Raw genomic sequence first — 14,118 nt, 5'->3', positions numbered from 1 at the left:
GGATGCCGCGGAGCTGCCCAAGTGGCTACACCCTCACCACCACAGCTGGAATCTTTAAACAGAGGTCCTCCCAGATGGGGACCAAAGGATGCCATCTGAATCTGCAAGAGAACCCTCAACCAGGATCGCTACATGCAGGCACACTAGCACATCTGGACATACATACACTTGAAACGAATGGCTGCTTAGCCTATTTAACCAGCCCAGACACCTGGGAAGACAGAGGAGAAGACTGAGTTTGCATTGACTGCACGAGGCCTGGAACCCTGACCTTCTGACTGAGCCTGTGGCAGCCCCACTGTTTCTGCTTATCTGGGGGTAAGGACATGCCACGAGGCAAGTGGAGATGGAGCTGAGGGGGAGAAGTGCCCAAGGAGTGCCTGTGACCAGAGAGGATTCAGGTTCACAGAAACCCCAGCAGGTCAGCCGCCTTGGCTCTGGCTTGTCACACATTATCTTCCCTTAATTAGGGAGTCCATGTACCCCTTGGAATTATCTACAAAATTTTGTGAGTCTTTGCATTTTTTTGAGAGAGGATTTTTTGCTTTCACTAGATTTTGAAGACATGTACATACATCCTTCTCTTGCCCGCTGCCCCACACAAAAAAAGCGAGAACCAGTAGTCCAACGTGTTCCCAAAAGACCAAGGAGAACCATTTCCTATCATTTCACTTTCCCTGTCAGCAGCCCCCTCAACCTACCCCTCTTCCCAAAGTCTGGAGGACAGAGGGGCCGTACCTGCCTTTTACCTTTCTGGTCAGTGATCAGGTGCTGCACGATGACATCAGTCATGCTATCTCTGTAGGCATACCGGTCCTTATAGAGTCCATGGACAGTGCTGAAAATAAGCTGGTAGAAGGAGATGGTGCCATCCTGGCAGCCTACCACCTGCAGGGAAAGAGAGTTGTCAATTCCCAGCTCTCTGTGGAGACAAAGTCTATCCTCCCATTTGTCAGGAACAAACGTCAATGATCTGACGGGCTAAATATGTCTGATGTTCAATGCCTACTCAGGCAATGGCCCAACAAAATAAACTTCCTCTTCTTACCACATAGTTGGAGTCGGGTTTCACTTTACATGTCCACACCCAGGAGTTCTGCTCCCCAACAGTCCCAAGGCGCACTCCATCCTTGGTGAAAAGGGATACTTGCTTGTCTGATCCCCCCAGCAAAATGTACTCCCCTTTAGTAAAGTAGCTGATGCAGCAGGGGTCAAAGTTCAGTGACCGATCCTTCCCAATCTGAGGAAAGAGCACACACACCGAGGGAAAAACCTCTTCTGAGTCAATAACTGCAATACAATGAAGGGCTTTTCTCATTGACTTTAATGGGGGGAGTTGGGAAGACAGAAGAACTGGCCAGCCTTACTTCCTGTGTGATTCCATCATGAATCCAGGCCAGCCTCCTCTGAAGCACCCTACTCCTCCCCTCCACACAGCCACATCCTTGACCGCTTGAGTCAGCAGTGTCCCCCTACCCTGCCCCCCCCCCAAGTCCCACCTAACTGCTCCAGGAGTGTGTCTGAGCTCCTCAGCCAACCTGGACCCTGGGATGGTCTTTCTCCAACATGCCCTCCTCTGTGCATAGTACTTGCTACGGTTCAATGGTTCCCCGCAGCTTCTTTGTTCTTTCTTTTTTTTTTTTTAGTATTTCACAAACCTAATTTACTCAATTTTAAAAATTGTCCTTTATTCTGAAACGAATACCCATCCTACTTCTCTTTATAACGACCATATTGAGATATGATTTGCATACCATACAATTCACCCATTTAAAGTGAAAAATTCATTGGCTTTTAATATATTCAGAGTTGTTCAACCGTCATCACTAATTCCAGGACATTTCCATTACCCCAAAAAGAACCCCCATATCTGTTAGCAGTCGATCACAATTTCCTCCCCCACTTTCCATCCCCTGACAACCACTAATGTACTTCCTGTGTCTATAGATTTGCCTATGTTGGACATTTCATATAAATGAAATCATACAATATGTGGCCTTTTATGATGGGTTCATCTATGTTGTAGCATGTATCAGTACTTCATTCCTTTTCATTGCTAAATAATATTCCATTACATGGATATACCACATTTGGTTTACCATTTCATCAGTTAAAGGCCATTTCTACTTTTTGGTTATTATGAATAATGCTGCTAGGAATATTTGCACACACATATTTTCATCTCTCTTGGATATATATATCCAAGGAATGGAATTGATATATGTTTAACCTTTTGAGGAACTGCCAGACTTTTTCAAAGTGACATACCATTTTATGTTCTTACCAGTAGTATTTAAGGGTCCCAATTTCTCCATCCTAGTGGATGTAAAGTGGTATCTCATTATAATTTTGATTTGCATTTCCCTGGTAGCTAACAATGTTGAGCATCTTTTCATATGCATATTAGCCACATGTATATCTTGTTTGAAGATATGTCTATTCAGAGCCTTTTTCCACTTTCTAATTGGGTTGTCTTTTTATTATTGACTTAAAGCGGTTCTTTATATATTCAAGACACAAGTCCCGTATCAGATATATGATTTGTAAAAATTTTCTCCCATTCTGTGAGCTGCCTTTTCACTTTTGATGATGTCCCCTCAGCTTTTAGGATGAAAGTCAAGCTCCTGAGCTTGGATCCCAAGATTCTTCCCTCAGCCAAGGTGAACTTCTGATAGTTTCCCAAGAGAAGCATGCTCTTTCAGGCCTCTGTGTCCTCACAGGGGCTATTTCCCACACCACCCCAGTCCTGGCCAGCAGTGCCCTTGTCTCTCTTCCTCTACCAGTTGTCATCTCCTCCAGGAAGCATCTCCCAGTCTCCCTGCCCCACCACCGCCTAATTGAGACCCACCTCCCTTGTGTCCCCACCGCCCTTGTGCTCTCTTCTCTAAAGCCCAAGCTCCTTGCTGTCACTTAGTTTTTTGCTGCCCCTGAGGGTACCTTTTGTAAATAAAAAGACTATGATTACCATTTTTAAATTACTAGTCAGGTTGTTAAAGGAATAACTCTAAAAACCTGGCTTCTCCCTAAGTTCAATTTACCAATATTTTCCTATTTATAAGACTAGTAAAATTAAACAGCCAATTGAAAGTAATGCTTACTGAATTCAATTTTGAACAGACTATAAAATCCCTTAGTCAGCCTCATTTACAACTTAGTTAATTCCCTTAAGCTAATTTAAACTGCAATTATTATTTTAATATATTAAATTTTCCCTTAAAGAATATCAAATATCTAACAATCAAAACTTTCCCTAGTGTTTATTTATATAATGATAATAAATCTAATAAGAAAACTAAAAAATCTTATGAGTCATGATATGAAAGTCTCGAAGCTTCTGGTAATGGCTCACTAGTTCCTATTAGACCAACTCTCCTGCAGGTAACAAGTATAAACTCTGGACCAACTATAAATTACAACCACCTGAAGGTGCAGGAGAGCAACCAAAAAGCAGACAGAAACTGAAGTATGTGCATTTGGAAGAAGGTAAAGGCCTTAAGTGAGTTTCTCATTTTTTGTTATGGCTTTTTACCTGCTGGGTGAGCACAAAATTTGGAGTGACCATAGCAGCTTGAAAGTGAGGTGGGAAATCCCAGAAAAGAGATGCAGAGGGGTAGCCTAAATTCTGCACACACCCTACTGAGTATCTAGAACCCTCTGAAATATGTATGTGTGGAACAGATGCCAAGGAGCCTAGCAAAGGCTAAAGAACTGAATAGAAACTTCAGCTATTGCCCATCGCTGGAAAGATGGCTTGTGAATGTTGAGTGGCCAAGTTAACTACCTGCTTAAAAAAGAAAAAGAAAAAATAATAATAATCTTCAGAAAAACATGATAGAAATGAGACTCTGTAATGGATCATTCATAATATCCAGGATACAATCCAAAATTCCAAAAAGCAGGAAAATATGAACCATAGTCAAAAGAGAAGATAACCAATGGAAACCGGCCCCCCAGATGATCCAGATATTGGAATTGGCAGATGAGAATTTTAAAACAGCTATTATAACTATGGTCAATAATATAAAGGAAAATATGATTGTAATGAATGAATAGGAAAAAAGAACCAAATGAAAATTCTAGAACTGAAAAATGCAATAACTGAAACAAAAATTCACTGGATGGGCTTAACAGATATGACAGATGACAGAGGAGTCAATGAAGTTGAAGACTGAGCAATAGAAATCCTCCAATCTGAAGACAAGAGGGGAAAAGAAAAAGATTAAAACAATGAACAGGGCCTCAGTGACTTGGAGAACAATATCTAAACGTCTTACATGTAATTGGAATTTCAGAAGGAAAGAATGGGGAAGAAAAATTATATAAAGAAATAATAACCAAAAACTTTCCTAATTTAGTTACAGACATATATGTAGAGATTCAAGAAGCTCAGTGACCCCCCACTCCCTGCTGCCCCAAGCCAGAAAATATAATGAATCTCTTTAACATTTCAATAATGCCTTTGTACTTCATAACAATTTCTTATATCTTTCCATTTAAAATCAGAAGTATAAAATTGATCACTCAATTACAACTTTTAAAATTGATTACTCAATTACAACTTTTAAATGGTCATCACAAGACAAATCTGATAAATATTCTAATATGGATTTTACCACCAGTCTGCCTGGATTCCAACCCAGGTTTGGCCACTCACCAAACTGTGTGGCTTTGGGCCACTACTGACCCTCGCTGTGCTTCAATTTCCCTACATGTAAAGTGGTGATAATGGCACCTACCTCACAGGGAGCTTATAAGGAATAAGAGAATTAGCCTTGTAAAGAATTTATATAATGCCTGAAACTCAATAAATGTTAGCTTTTATTATTAAGCCAGATCCCTTGAAACATCGAACACTTAAAATGCCAAAAATACACAAATTATGCCTAAGCTTAACACAAAAGTGTAGGTTTGATTTACTTCATCATACTATATTTAATTTTAAATCTTCCCAGAGTTAAAAGACACTTACACAGTAAGAAAACAATTTTAGTCTCAGACAAGCTGCGGGTTAACTTCTCAGCCTACTGAGGTTGCTTATCAGTCATAAACTCTGGGCCACAACATGAGCTCTGGGGCTGGATACATGCAAGATATTCCCCATGGGGCCGGCCGAGTGGTGCATTGGTTAAGAGTTGGCTTAGGAGCCAGCTCTGAGCAGCAGGGCCCCAGGTCAATCCCACATTAGGGCCAGTGATGCTGTGCTCTCTACAGCTAAGATGGTGAACAACAGCTCAACCTGGAGCTGGGCTGCCGTGAGTCACTGGCGACAGTATAGGCTGCAGTGGAGCTGCAATGGGCTGCCATGAGCTACCGTGAGTGGCTGGCAGCCAGCGTGAGCTGCCATGAGCCGCCATGAGGGGCCGTCAAGTGGCCGGCGACCCATTTGCCTCACCTGGGAAGAGAGCAATGATAATACCAATGGGCCAGTGAAGGGACGTCCTCCACAACTAGACTGAAGAACAAAAGCACAGCAACTTGTCTGTTTCCCTTCCCTGATTCCCCAACACTGTTCCCCTCCCCCAATTCCCCAATAAAATCTTAAAAAAAAAAAAGATATTCTCCATGGCCCTGACTACCATGTTGAGCTTTTTCTTTTTTTACTGTCACTACAGTAACAAGACTCGATTCCCTCCCAGTGTAATGTGGTTATTTGTTCCAGGGAACTTCCAATACCCACACTCAGTGCCTGCTACATAGTACACGAATAGACAGGGCTAAGGAAAATATTATAGATGCCAGATAATTAAAGCAAGCATTTTGGGAAATCAGCCATAGGAAACTGAGAAAATACTTTATTATCCACTACCGTTATCTTTTCTTTACTTACAAAAGAAATGGCCAATGGTATGATGAGGTAGGAGAAATGACGCCAAAGCTAGGCTACCCATACCTGAAACCCCCACTTCTAGCATAATCCGTTATGACAAATAAGGATGCTGTTAAACAAAAGGCTCCATTGAACAAGCTGCATTTCTCATTTGCTTGGCTGTGGTACGTAGGCATCCCTACCACCTTCACTCTAATTCTTGGTGTCTGCTGTCTATTAACAGGTTTCCTTCTACCAGGCTCTCTCTATTTAAATCCGCCCTCCACGGAATCAAGGAATTCTTCTGAAATAGAAATCTGACCAAGTCACTTCCTACCTAAGTCTATGGCTCCTGAATACATACAGTGTATGATGTTCAGCCTCCTTATTCACACTACAGTCATGTCCCTGTCTTCCTTTCTAGCTCCATCTTCTCCACAAATCCTGGGATCCGGTCACCCTGAACAACTCACTGTGCCCTGAGTTGTCGTATATTTTCATCCCTCCCTGCCTTTGCAGATGCTATTTCCTCTGCCTGACACACCATTCCCAATGTCTTCTGCCTAGCAAGCTCCTGCTTATCTCACTCCAAGTCACCTCTACAGAATCTCATCTCCACCAAGCAGTTGAGGTCACCCTCTTTTGTGTTCCTATAGCTATGTCTCTGTACAGCTCTCTATCATGCCACGAATCACACAGCACTGGGACTGTTGGCCATTGAGGATGTCCCCGCCAGCCTGTGAGCTCTGGCAGAGCAGAGGCATTAACTTGTACAGCTCAATGTCAGCAGCAACTAACACAACTGGCCTACCTGGGTGCTTACAAATGTGTATAGGATGAATAAAGCACATATAGGAAAGTAGGGTCATTACTAAGGCCAACGCTTTACAGTCGGACCAATCTGGGTTTCGATCCTAGCTGTCACTGTTTACTAGCAGTGTGGGACCTCGGGCATAATATTTATTTCACTGCTGTGAGTCATGTCTACTCATTTCTAAAAAGTTGATCATCAAAGTACCTACTTCACAGGGTTTTGTTAGAATTAAATGAGATAAAGCATGCATAGCACAGAGCACAGTGCCTGGTATCACAGCATATGTTCAATAAACAGGACCTATCAACAATAATTTATAATTACTAATCACAATCTCAGAAAGTGATGGGCATGACCGTAACTGTATCTCCCACTGGGTCTGTACAGAGCTACATACCTGTTTTCCACTCAGTTGGTAGAAGGAAAGTTTCTGCCCCCAATCAGCTACAGCCAGGATGTCATTATGTTCCTCTCTAATCAACAGAAGACAAAAGAGGTTATGTGGGGCCATGGTCTGCTGATGAGTTAGCCCTAAGGGTTTAACAAACAACAGGAAAAAGAAAGCCCTGGCCAGGCTGTCAGACTGCCAAATGTACAGCAATACTGAGGCCAAAAGTTGTAATGTGGGCCAACCCATCAATCAGTCCAAAAGGATGAGGCAAGAGGTTTGGCCCTCCTCGGACCTCTGATTTCATGGAATGCCCTACCATGAGTTTGTGGTGACGGGACATTGCCACAGTGAGGCTAAACCCCTCATTTCAAAGCTTCTTGGGGAGCAGTGATAAGAAAGGGCAAGGCTGAAGATTCAAGAGTGCTTTATTCTTACGTACTATAAAATATAGGGAGATGGCGGAGAAACATGTCTTTCGCAGCGGGAAGGCATGGACTGTCTGACTTTTTTAATGGACAGAGGAAACCTTGCTTGCTCTTCTTGAAGAGGGAGAGTTAACACCTACACTAGGTTCTCTCACAGTTGGGGTGAAACGGTTTCTGACTGGATCTAATGAAAAAGAGTAACAGGCTCTCTAAAGATCAACAACTGAGTCCCTATTAGGAACAGTGCCTCGGGACCAGGGCTGTAGGACCAGCACGCAGGAGATGCCTCCTCAGCTGAGGCTGGGGATCAGGCCACTTTGGAATCTAGTAAGAGAGGAGCAATGTTCCTCTCCCTTGAGGCCTGGTCTTAACCCACCTAACTCTGCCTCCACTTTGTTTATTAAGTCCAGCTTTCCTGAGCCCAGGGCCTTGTGGTCACCTGGCAGCACCATTAGCTATGCAGGCAAGCCGTGGTGCAACCTTATCTGCAAAACCCGGCCAAGAGTGGCAAAGCGGCAAACACCACAGGCACTAATTCACAATTAAGGGAAAAAAAGACAAAGGCCGAGAATGATGTTAACAGAAAAGGGCCTGCAGGTGAACTTTGTGTGACGGGCACTGAAGCCCAAACACAAGCTAGGAGCCCAGCCTGCAGTGAGCCCTCTTGGGGATGCCATAGATAGCCGTGGACTATCGGTTCAGCCCCCCGTGAGCTGGACTGGTGGTTTTCAACCTCCTTTTTCCCTTTTTCCTCCCTGGCAGTGGGACTCTTCACCAAACTCATGTCACATGCAATAAAAGGGGCTACTCTATTTGAAACATAGATAGGGACCTGAAACCTACCCCTTCCCCCTTTCCTTGTCCCCCACCTCCCACCTCCTTCTTCCAAGGTACCACAGGACATAATGTGGCAAGTCCCAAGCTAGGTCACTTTTGTGCAGTCAGAACATCCTGGCTACCCCAGCTTTCCTATTCCAGGAAGAGTGAATGTCTGGACAGCCAGGACTTAGGGGGTGAGGATTGTGGGTAAGGTGAGGGCTTTTCTGATATGTGTCCTCGCAAATAAATGCAAGGTAAGGTGCAGTGCAGGAACCGGCTAAGAGCGGTGTCCAGTCATACAGGAAGTGTTCAATGAACTACGGAGCGTCCACACAGGGGCATAACATGTAGGCATTCAAAATCATGTTTTTCAAAGGACTTCTAATGTCACTGGAAAGAATTCACTCTCTAATGTTAAGTGGAAAAAAGAAAGCAGGATGTGATTTAGTTAATTATATGAACACACTAAAAGACGGAGGGGAAAACACAATGAAATGCTAACAGTGGTTTCCTCAGAGGATGGGGTTTTTACACAAGGGTTGAACTTTTTTTCTCCTTTAGACTTTTCGGTATTTCCTGAAGTTCCTGAGGAAATAACTCCCTCACCAGTTTTACAGGGTGCGTTTCCCCCTTATGCTGGAGGTACGCTCACCAACAACTCCCCCAACCCCTCTTAGAAAGGGGCTCAGAGCAGCATCTGCCCCAGCAGGTCGGCACCAGGGGCTGGACCCTTGCAAGGAGGGTTCTCGCGCCTCGGGACACACTCACAAATTGTCATCCCTGAGACTGTTGTCCTCTTCCTCTGGCTCCTCCTCCTCTGCCTCACTACCCTGACTACTGTACACTGCTGACTCCAGAGTGGAGGGGACTTCCTGAGAATATCTGTTGACCATGACTTCCTCAGCGTCCTCGTTCTCTTTGTTCATCCAGAATCTCTCCCACCGGCTGTAGATGGTAAGTGGTTGTTCACAGTCACAATGCCTAGAACTACACTCAGGCTATAATTTCAAAACCTGTCAAGGAGCCCCGGACCCCAGCCCGGAAGAGGACAGCAACCAGGTACACCAGGCATCCTGCTTCTCATGAATTAAAAATGGTACCCTGAAGCCACAAAGTCATCTGTGGCCACAAAAATCAAACAGCAGGAACTCTGGGGTAGGCTAATGGCCTCTGAAGGCATTAGACATGCGTGGTACAGCCCTGGGCTGGACAAAACTATTCAGGAAGAAGCACAATAATCTGGTGTAGGAAAGGCAGTGGAATGAAACAAGCTTCTAAATCAGGTAGGTAGGCACCACCTGTAAAGTGACATTGGGCTGGTAAACAATAAGTCCTTTAATTTACCTTCATAGGACTCTGTGGGAGGTACTAATGGTTTAATAATATTATAGGACTATATAATTCAAAGAGCATACAAAGCTATTAGTCCACCCTCAAAGGCACATCAGCATAGAAAGGAAAGTGTGTGTACAGTTTGAGAAGGTGGATGCCAACTCTTTGTGGAACTAAAGGATTTGGGGACATTGGAGACTTAATTTAGATTTTTGGCAAGAGCAGCAAAAAAGGCTCATGAAAAAGCTATTAATACTTATTATTGGATGGGCACATGTTCTGCCCAACTTGGAGGGAAGAACTGAAAAAGGCACAAGACCAAAATAAAGCCACCGCAAAGAGGTAAGCTATTAATTCATAAGGAAATGGCCCTTTTGTGTCGCATGTGTGCACGCACACACAACACACCCTTTGAGCTGGCCTAGATAGTTCATCTGCTTAGCTAAATCTCTGGGATTCATTCCAAAAGACGAGATGGGCTCTTAAAAAATTCCATTAAAATGGAATAAGTTCCAAAACAAATCAGTCAAGTGGGGTGAGAAGCCTCTGGATGCATGGGGACCTCAGGGAGAGAGAAAGAGCTCAGCTTGCTGAGCAAGGATGGCCTTTTCTGTGACAGTGTGCGCCCTAGGAGGAGGACAGCTGTGAGAGCACCTGGAGGGGTTCCAGCAGATGGACCATATGGGGGAGAGGGAGCCCCCTGGCCGCTCAATCTTCACTTTCTCCTCGCCGTTTTTGTTCCGTATGCTGATGACTCCATTGAACATCCCCAGAGCCAGGTACTGACCATCATTTGTCCAGCTGTTCACACAACCAGCAAAGGGCAAGGGGAGGGAGAAAGGAAAACACAGAAGTTAAAACCAGTGAGGATGATGCCTGGGTTGATTTATAGAGTCTAATGAGGCAGCAACGGCTAGGCTTATCTTGGTCCTGATGTCAAAATCAGAGGACCAAACTTAAAATTCCATTCACTTCTGGGATCAACAGATAGATGTGAAGGCAGTGGCACCTTTTTCTGAGATCCTGCAGCTCTCTGTACGGACCTCCACGACAACCCTTAGCTTGTGCCTGCATCGCCGCTGGGCCAGCCTCCATTCCCCACTTGCCATTTCAACCCCCTCCCACTTCAGCAGCACCTTAAGCACAAAATCTGTGTTGTGGCGCATTCCCAGCTTCTAGAACAGATGCTTAACAGGTGAGTGAAGAAAGGTTACACTCAGAAGCTGAACAACAAGAATAGCTGTGCTATATGCTTTATACTCAGTTTGTGTGCATTTTGCAACAGCCTTATCAAGTCAGTATTTTTATCCAGTATTGTCAGATGAGGAGGCTCCAGCTCAGAGAGATTTTGTAACTTTCCTAAGGCCATAGAGCCTGTCAGGGATCCAATCTGGATTTGAATCCAGATCTAGTATCAAAGCCTGCACTTTCTCCAGTACACATGCTACCTGGAAAGGACAACCTTGCCATCTCCAGAGAGCCTCCGCTGAGGACAGCTGCAGGCTGAGGAGATTTGTAGCTAGATAACTGCATGAAAGCAACTTATAGTTAGTTCTCTTTTGCTTGATGATCAAAGGCAGGCACAAATCCTTCTCACTAAGGAGGCCAGAAAAGAAGAAAAGAGGAAACACAGGGGCCCAAACCAACTAGTTAACCCAAGACCTTTTCGACTATGTGAATTCACTGGATTTTGAGAGTTTGTTTAGAAGAGGAGGGAACTTAAAGCCTATCTTCAGATATCTGCCCCTAACTCACCTGCAGCAGGTGATCTTGCTGCTGGATTTGTGCTTGGAGACAGACTTCTGTTCCGGAGACCACAAGCCTTCAGTGCAAAATAATATATATATTTAAAAAAAAATAGATTGGTTGGAATATTACTCAGCAATAAAAAGACATAAACTATTGATACACAGAGGATCTCCAGGGCTTTCTGGCTGAGTGAAAAAGGCCAATCTTAAAAGGTCACATACTGTATGATTCCAATTTATGAATTCTTGAAATGCCAAAATTATATAGAAATGGAGAACAGGTTAATGGTTACCAGGTACCAGGTGTTAGGGATAACAGGAGGAGGAGGTGAAGATAAGGAGTATCTTTGTAGTGATGGTAACCGACATAGGTGATGAAATGACAGAACTACACACCCAGATTGTGCCAGACCCAGCTTCCCAGTTTGGATACTGCACAACAGTTGTGTAAGATGCATCCATGGGGGAAACTGCAGGAAGGTACACAAGACCCTCCATTAGCTTTGCAACTTACTAGGCATCAATAATTCTTTCAAAAGGAAAAGATTTAAAAAAAAAGGAAGACAGATTGGTGAATTTCTAGCCAACTTTTCAGGGGTTTTACTCAAAGAAATGACAGTTTCACTGTAGTCTATTACATGGCAACCAGAGTACAGCTCAGGATCCAAAGTAATGAATGATGCTTTCTGGAAGTCCAGTTTCTTCTCCCAGATCTTGCCCACAGCACATGACCTTGTCTAGGCTGTGCCTTGTCCATGGCACACTGGTCACCTTTGGCTTGCTCCCTCCTGCCCCCAGATGCTCTGGCTCAGGGCCCCACAACAGGTGTATGTCCAGGCAATATAAGCAAATTCTACTCTTTGCCTGAGCCATAAAGCATGATCAAGAAGGTAAACACAGTGCAAAAATACATTTATATAGCAAGGTGCAACATCAAACTGTGTTCCCCCTCCCCTTGGGCCAGAATGCCTCCCCAAATATTTCCTCCTGTGCACATATTATCTATGCTCCACTGAGCCTGCCTGGGGCCTCTAGCTGGAAGAAACGCTTCCCTCCTGGGCCTCCCTCAGCAGTGCTTACCAGAGCAGGTTCGACGTGCAATTGCATGGCCCTGATTCCACTACTTACCGGCTAGGTGACCTCCAGTGAGTCACTGAACCGGTCACTCTAAGCCCCAGTTCTTTTTCATCAGTGGAGTGAGAATGACAATAATAACCTGATCTCAAGGGTGTCATAGAGCTCAAACAGGAATTCATTTTTAACCCTTAGCCTAGCGCACAGCACATCATAAACATTTAAAAACTATTATTATTACTTAATATTACATTGTTTTCTTACAAATTCTACCTTCCCCTGCCCTCAACCACAAGCTTATTGACAGCGGGGATTCTATTTAGTCTTTTTAATCCCAAAAGCAAGCACACAGACCTAGTGCCTCACATGGAAAAAAATGCGATGAATGACTGTCCCTTCCCCTTTCATTTATACAATGTACTTTCAAATACATTCTCTCTTTTGAACCTCAGAACTCTACCAATGAGATAGATGGATAGAAACATGTTCATTTAGATAGGGAAAGTGGCACATTAACAGGGATTAGGTCTCTGATTCATCGATAATGGCTGTTCTGTTGTATCCACTATTTCTTAGCAAGGAAAATGGAACTGATGAGCTGAAAACCAGAACTGACCTTGAACGGAGATAACCTACAAGCCTCTACCCTCTCCCTCCCTGCCTCGACAGACATTACACTGACCCCTCCTCTGTGCCAGGACCATGCCAGTGCCATGTGTGGGGCCAGGGTGAATGCCTCAAGGCATCAGCCCCTCAGGGAGGACAGCTACAGCCACCACACCGGTAGTAATAGTGACACACTACACAAGAAGCACAGTTGAAACGGTGAAGAATTTCACACGTACACAGATGTTGGGGGGTTCAAAGGTGGGGACAACCAAACTGTCCCTGCCAGGGTGAGAGAGGGAAGGCTTCCCAGAGGTGGCAGCACCAAGTTATGCTTGTGCCCTCCCATCCTTCTTGCCATTTCTCCTCCTTGGGGCTTTTCTTGTGTCTTCTAGATTTTTTTTATCAGACTCAGTGTCATCATTCACTCTCTTTGTTTCTACACAATTTAAAAAATAACTGTCAGCCCCACCCACCCACCCCCAGCCATTGAAGAGAAAGAAGTAGCATTAGCTCTCTCAGGATGAAACCATCACATTCTGGATGGATTTAAGCATTTATTTTTTTTTTTCCCCCAGATTTGCAGTTCTTCCAGGACAAGACATGGGGAATCAGAACCTACCAAAGTCAATGGAGGAACACGATGCAAGCTGGTGGGTAACAGGGTTGTAGGAGACACACTGGATAGAATCATTGTGCCTGGGAAGTAAACAATTGTAGATTACTATGCAGCAAACCACAAATGTTTTGGTGGCTACAACTGAAGATTTTAATGATGAACCCACAGCCTCTCTGTCTATATACCACAAGCTCTTATGCAGGTGACCAACAAAAAGCACAGGCACTGATTCTCTTTCCCCTGGATTGCCCCTCACCCACCATTTTCATCTCTTCCACATCACCCACCCACCCGCCTGGCCTAACTGAAATGCCACTGCCTCCAGGCCTAGCGTGCTGAACACCTCCAGTTTGCGAGATGATAATGATGTAAAGCACTTAGTCTAGTGCCAGCTGCATAGGAAATGCTTTCTTAATGGCTATTACTCTTATTGTTTTGTGGAGGCCTGGAAACACAGGCTGGAGATGCAATGAAGACCCTACAG

General features: G+C 44.3%; 1 protein-coding gene across 1 annotated transcript in view; it reads right to left on the bottom strand.

The window, feature by feature from the left end:
* Positions 1-14,118, bottom strand: part of IFT122 (intraflagellar transport 122) — a 67,863-nt gene that overhangs the window by 40,574 nt on the left and 13,171 nt on the right. Inside the window, 6 exon segments of the mRNA XM_019646044.1 lie at positions 750-888; positions 1,049-1,240; positions 7,018-7,093; positions 10,242-10,388; positions 11,343-11,409; positions 13,638-13,714. Of these exon segments, the coding sequence (XP_019501589.1) occupies positions 750-888; positions 1,049-1,240; positions 7,018-7,093; positions 10,242-10,388; positions 11,343-11,409; positions 13,638-13,714 (698 nt within the window).

This window comes from Hipposideros armiger, unplaced genomic scaffold, assembly GCF_001890085.2.
Source record: "Hipposideros armiger isolate ML-2016 unplaced genomic scaffold, ASM189008v1 scaffold_96, whole genome shotgun sequence".
NCBI classification, from domain to species: domain Eukaryota; kingdom Metazoa; phylum Chordata; class Mammalia; order Chiroptera; family Hipposideridae; genus Hipposideros; species Hipposideros armiger.
Note: the sequence above shows the minus strand (reverse complement) of the source record. Positions and strands in the feature narration are given on the sequence as shown.